Below are 4,844 nucleotides of genomic sequence, written 5' to 3' on the forward strand. Positions count from 1 at the left end.
CCTTCCTTCAAAACGTTAACTGGTAATTGCAGTTAACTGGTACTTGCAACTGTTACCACAGTTATCTAGATTCAAACGATGCCGAATATAGGAACAGCACTCGATGCCCTGAAGCACACTCAAGATGCACCTGGCCTTTCTATCTCTAGCTCTTCTTGATTTCAAATTGGCAATTTAATCACTGGTTTTGGACCTGGCAACAGCTGTGTTACTCAGTAATGAGCTGATCTTTGATGAGGACCCTCCGAAGACGCACTAACGAGGCACGATGTATTGCGTATTTTCGTGTAGCGTACATTACAGTGCGGCTTCAGTGGTGCTCGATGTTTTTCACCAAAGCGTGTGTAGTCACCCCTCCACTTCTCCAAAACCACGGATTAGTTTGACACTCAAGATTCCCCTGCCCAACAAGTGCCCATGTCGAAGCACCGGGGTAGTATAACGTTATTTTCGGCGTGATCTCACCAGCAAAATTCAGGATGACCTAGAAAAAAATTTTCAGTGCGTAAAAAAAAAGTATCAGTCTGTAGCCTTATGCTCTTAGCTCCGTCTATTCTTTCTTTCTTTCAGACAAATGACCATGGTCTGTAACAAGTTCATCACGTTGATACCAGAAAAAAAGATGATCAAACACAAGTTCTGTATAGGAAGGAAATATCCAGGAAGAAGTTCATAAATCGTTCGTCATTTTGTTTGGATTTCTGTCTTAACTGAGTTTGTGTTCATTGTAATCTGTTAGAAAAGGATGCCGATTTTGCTCAGATATTGTGATCCGGCCGAGCGTATGTAAGGCCGTGCTGATTGGCCATGGAGTGGACACATGACTTACAGCATACAAAGTATGGTATACCGAACAATTGAGTTTTCGTTTTCGTTGTTTCACATCGTCTTTGTTGCAAAGCTGACTCTAGAATTTACTTTTGCATTCTATGACACTAGTATCCTTTTTTTATTATTTTTTTGTCAAATTTGTGGCATATATGAGTTCGTTTTACAGCTGTTTTGTGCAATTTACAGTAAAGACAGAAAACTTTTTTTTGTAAAAATAGACGAACATTGATGTACGCGTGGATGTCATCGTTGGTATATGATCAAACACAAGTTCTGCATAGGAAATATCCAGGAACAAGTTCATTAATCGTTCGTCATTTTGTTTGAAATTTCTGTCTTAACTGATTTTGTGTTCATTTTGGTCTGTTAGAAAAGGATGCCGTTTTGCTCAGATATTGTGATCCGTCCGAGCGTATGTAACTGTAGTGCTGATTGGACGTATGGCTTAGCAAGGCTTAGTAAGGTATAACAAACAATAGAGTGAAAGTTTTCGTTGTACCACATCGTCTTCGTTGCAAAACTTACTTTTGAATTCTATGATACTAGTATCTGTTTTCTGATGATTTTTTTTTTCAAATTTACAGCATACATGTATATGAGTTTCTTTTACAGCTGGTTTGTGTAATTTACGGTACAATAACGCCAGGAAACTTTTTTTTGTGGAAACTGAGTATAATTGATGTACGCTCGGATGTCATCGATAACATGACCTAAAGTCTTGTGCTGACTCGATTGTTTGTTCGATGTTTCATTGTTACTGTTTATCTCTGACTAAACAGGCGTATCTTTGTACGCCTGACTTCCGACTGAATCTAGCCAGGATGCCCCAGACGCCCAGACGATTTGATTTGATTTGATTTATTAGAATTGCAACGACACAATACAGGTGAGTCGCAGGCAGTGATAGGCTGGTAGTTCCCGGAAAGAAACCTACCGAATTAGACGTTACTTGATCAGGATAAAAAGTCCACCCTGATTAAGTAGACCTTTTACTACTTTGGTATTGCTGTCCATGGATCCAGCGTCACACGTTTATACGTTTAACATGGCGCCGTCATTAAGCTCTTTGCAGGCATCAATAATACCATCTACGTGTATATGGTATAGGCATTTGTACAGACATGTAATCTACAGCGCGGTAGGAACGTCCATAAGCTTGTGTAAGTCATGTCATACTAATGTGGGATGACAGAGCACATTCCTACTAGTTTGGATATTGGTTTACACTCGCTTCCCTCGAACGATTTCATCGGCGTTGGGATCGAGTTCAAACTACGCTCGTACTAAGGATGGTACCCGGGCTATGGTGTTATATCTGAGTATGCTAAATCCATATAATACGATGGATGGGACATGACACTGGGGGTACACATAAAGGCACGGCTGACATATTAAAGGCATGATTGTTTTGCCAAAATCTGGAGGAATATTTCGTTGAATTTGTACCTTTTGTACCTTATGTGCCAGTTTTATCGTAATGTGCCAGTAAATATTCGTATTGCAAATATGTACACAATCACCTCCCTGAATTGTTTTCAGTGTGTCCGCCTGTCTATAGCCGCATGTTAGGCGCGTCTCACCACAGATCGGGTGGCAGGAGGTGCCAGGAAGTGTTTCTGTTATGTTCCAGAGTCTGTCATTTCATTTCCAGCTCTCTATTACACACGTGCACGTACACTTCTGCCTGTCGCCTTAACTGTAAAACAATCAAGGCTTTTCCATGATCAACGAGGAAATTTCATAATTCTGCTAATTTTGACATTTTATTTAAGGAATTCTATACATGTGACATAGGAAAAAGAGGGTGGGCAGAGTATCCCTTAAGCATCAATGACAAATAAGTATCATTTGTATAATAAATCGACAAGTACCTTATTCCAGCCAAGAAGACTTTATTCCTTACCGATAAACGCTGGGACATCATGATTATGTGAGTTAACAGTTGACCATCACCATGCATAGATGACATAGATGTGAATGTCATTTGCATAATTAGTGAGGAATTGAGAAACTTTCGTTAACTTTACTTAACTATAGAACAATAAAATTAAACTCAAAACGTTTCAAGGAGGTATGAGATCTTCGAACGCTTGTTTTCGTTTAACTCCGCTTTGGTTGATTGGTTGATTGTGTACCAGTATTCACAGACTTTCAACAAAATCAAACAACTAAGATTGACTCTCTGATTGTTGGGTATCAAAAGCGTGGTGATCACTGTACTGCAATATTCATACTCCTATGACGTGATGATCGTTTTGAAACAGTGCACCACGTTGGCAGAACGCTCCACAAATAACCTAATACGGTGTCCAGCGAGGTCATATGATCATGTTATACGTCAACTTCTGAAGGTACTAGAGGTGAGTTAGTCCCGATTGGTTGAGGAGTTGCCCCCGCTTCTCCCGTTATACTAATCCCCACCCACTGCAGTAGACTTACGCTTACGTATCATTACCGCCGAGCATCTCATAACTATAACCTGTAACCTGCCATTGCCGTCTATGCGATAACTGGCTGTGGGCAACATGGTTTTCTCAAACGCAACGGTATATCTGAACGACGAACATTCATATTTTGCCAACAACAGTTCGTTGGAAAATCTTATGCTTGCCTTTGATCTTGATGAGCTCATGAAAGCCTTCTTGGAACTTGTTGGAGACAACGAAACGTCAGCGGACGCTACCAGAAACCTACTCGGCAATGCTGGCCCCGGAGGCCCGACCAACACTTTAGACGGATCTGAGATAGCGATTGGAGTTCTGTACAGCCTGATCATGCTCGTTTGTGGAGTCGGGAACTTTCTCCTCCTGCTCGTGCTTCTCCTCTACAAGGAGACCCGCACGACTACCAACCTGCTCATCGGGAATCTGGCTCTGTCGGACCTGCTGGTGTCCCTTCTGTGCCTGCCGTACAATATGGATTACCATGTTGTACACGCTGGCTCGTGGCGTCACAGCACAGCGCTCTGCGCCGTGGTCAACTTCTTCACCTCCGTGTCACATTACGTCTCAACGCACGCACTTCTGGCCATTGGTGTGGACAGGTGGGTGGCAAGGGATTATTAGCTAGTCTACACAGTATTACTGAAATGGTGTGCATTTATCTTAATACTCCTCCCCCATCTATCTGTCCACCTGTATGTCTACAATCATGATTTTCAAGGTCAACCAAAAATCTCGTAACACCATATAAAACTACCTATCATTCATTTATATATATATATATATACAGTTTATATATATATATATATATATATATATATATATATATATATATATGACGAATTTTTTGTGACCTTGAAAATTATTTTTCCAATGTTCTTTTTTTGTAATATTTGAATCTTTGTATGGCAGTCATCTCCCTTTGAAAGAAATCTAGAGGTTATGTTGGAACTATATTTTTTGCAGTGTGCGTGAATTTGCAGTCCTTAGCAGGTTAGTTCTAACCTTCCATCCCCTGGACCTACCTGCCTTTTTGTATGGTGGTCACTAGCACCATTCACTTACTGGATTATAAATGATAAATCTGTGACGTTACTTTACTAAAAATGAATTGGCTTTGTATTCATTAAGATGTCTTTTTGTTAAAGTAACACCGACTCTTGGACTTGATCTCGTCATCAAGTTCCATTTACCTAGCATCACATATTTTCGTAATAAAATGGTGTAAGAGACACACACCGCTTAGAAACAAATGTACACATACCTGTGCCTGATGACCAGCAGAAAAGTGTCAATTCTCTTTAGGTTCGATTCTTATTAGATAACAGTAACTTTTTGTATTGTTTAAACGTTATGCTACAGTGATTGTTTCTCGTTATGGTCAGATAGTAGTTTCTCTTTACTTTTGTCAGATTCTTTTGATTTCATTTTCATTTATCATAAGATCCCTGTTTGTCGTCAGTTTCAGCCCACGCATACGTATTTTATTCATACTTTTTTTCCTTTTACATCTATATGTTGCTCGTTTTGTGCTTTTATGCTGTATTTTTTTTACTGTGAAACATGAACTAT

The 4,844-nt window shown here is 39.9% G+C and overlaps 1 protein-coding gene across 1 annotated transcript in view; it reads left to right on the forward strand.

Annotated features, from left to right (window-relative positions):
- Positions 1 to 3,356: 3,356 nt before the first annotated feature.
- LOC118409102 (prokineticin receptor 2-like) overlaps positions 3,357 to 4,844 on the forward strand; it is a 6,533-nt gene continuing 5,045 nt past the window's right edge. Inside the window, exon 1 of the mRNA XM_035809966.1 lies at positions 3,357 to 3,874. Within this exon, the coding sequence (XP_035665859.1) occupies positions 3,357 to 3,874 (518 nt within the window). The remainder of the gene's footprint in view (positions 3,875 to 4,844) is intronic.

Source organism: Branchiostoma floridae, chromosome 2 (assembly GCF_000003815.2).
Source record: "Branchiostoma floridae strain S238N-H82 chromosome 2, Bfl_VNyyK, whole genome shotgun sequence".
In the NCBI taxonomy this organism is placed as follows: domain Eukaryota; kingdom Metazoa; phylum Chordata; class Leptocardii; order Amphioxiformes; family Branchiostomatidae; genus Branchiostoma; species Branchiostoma floridae.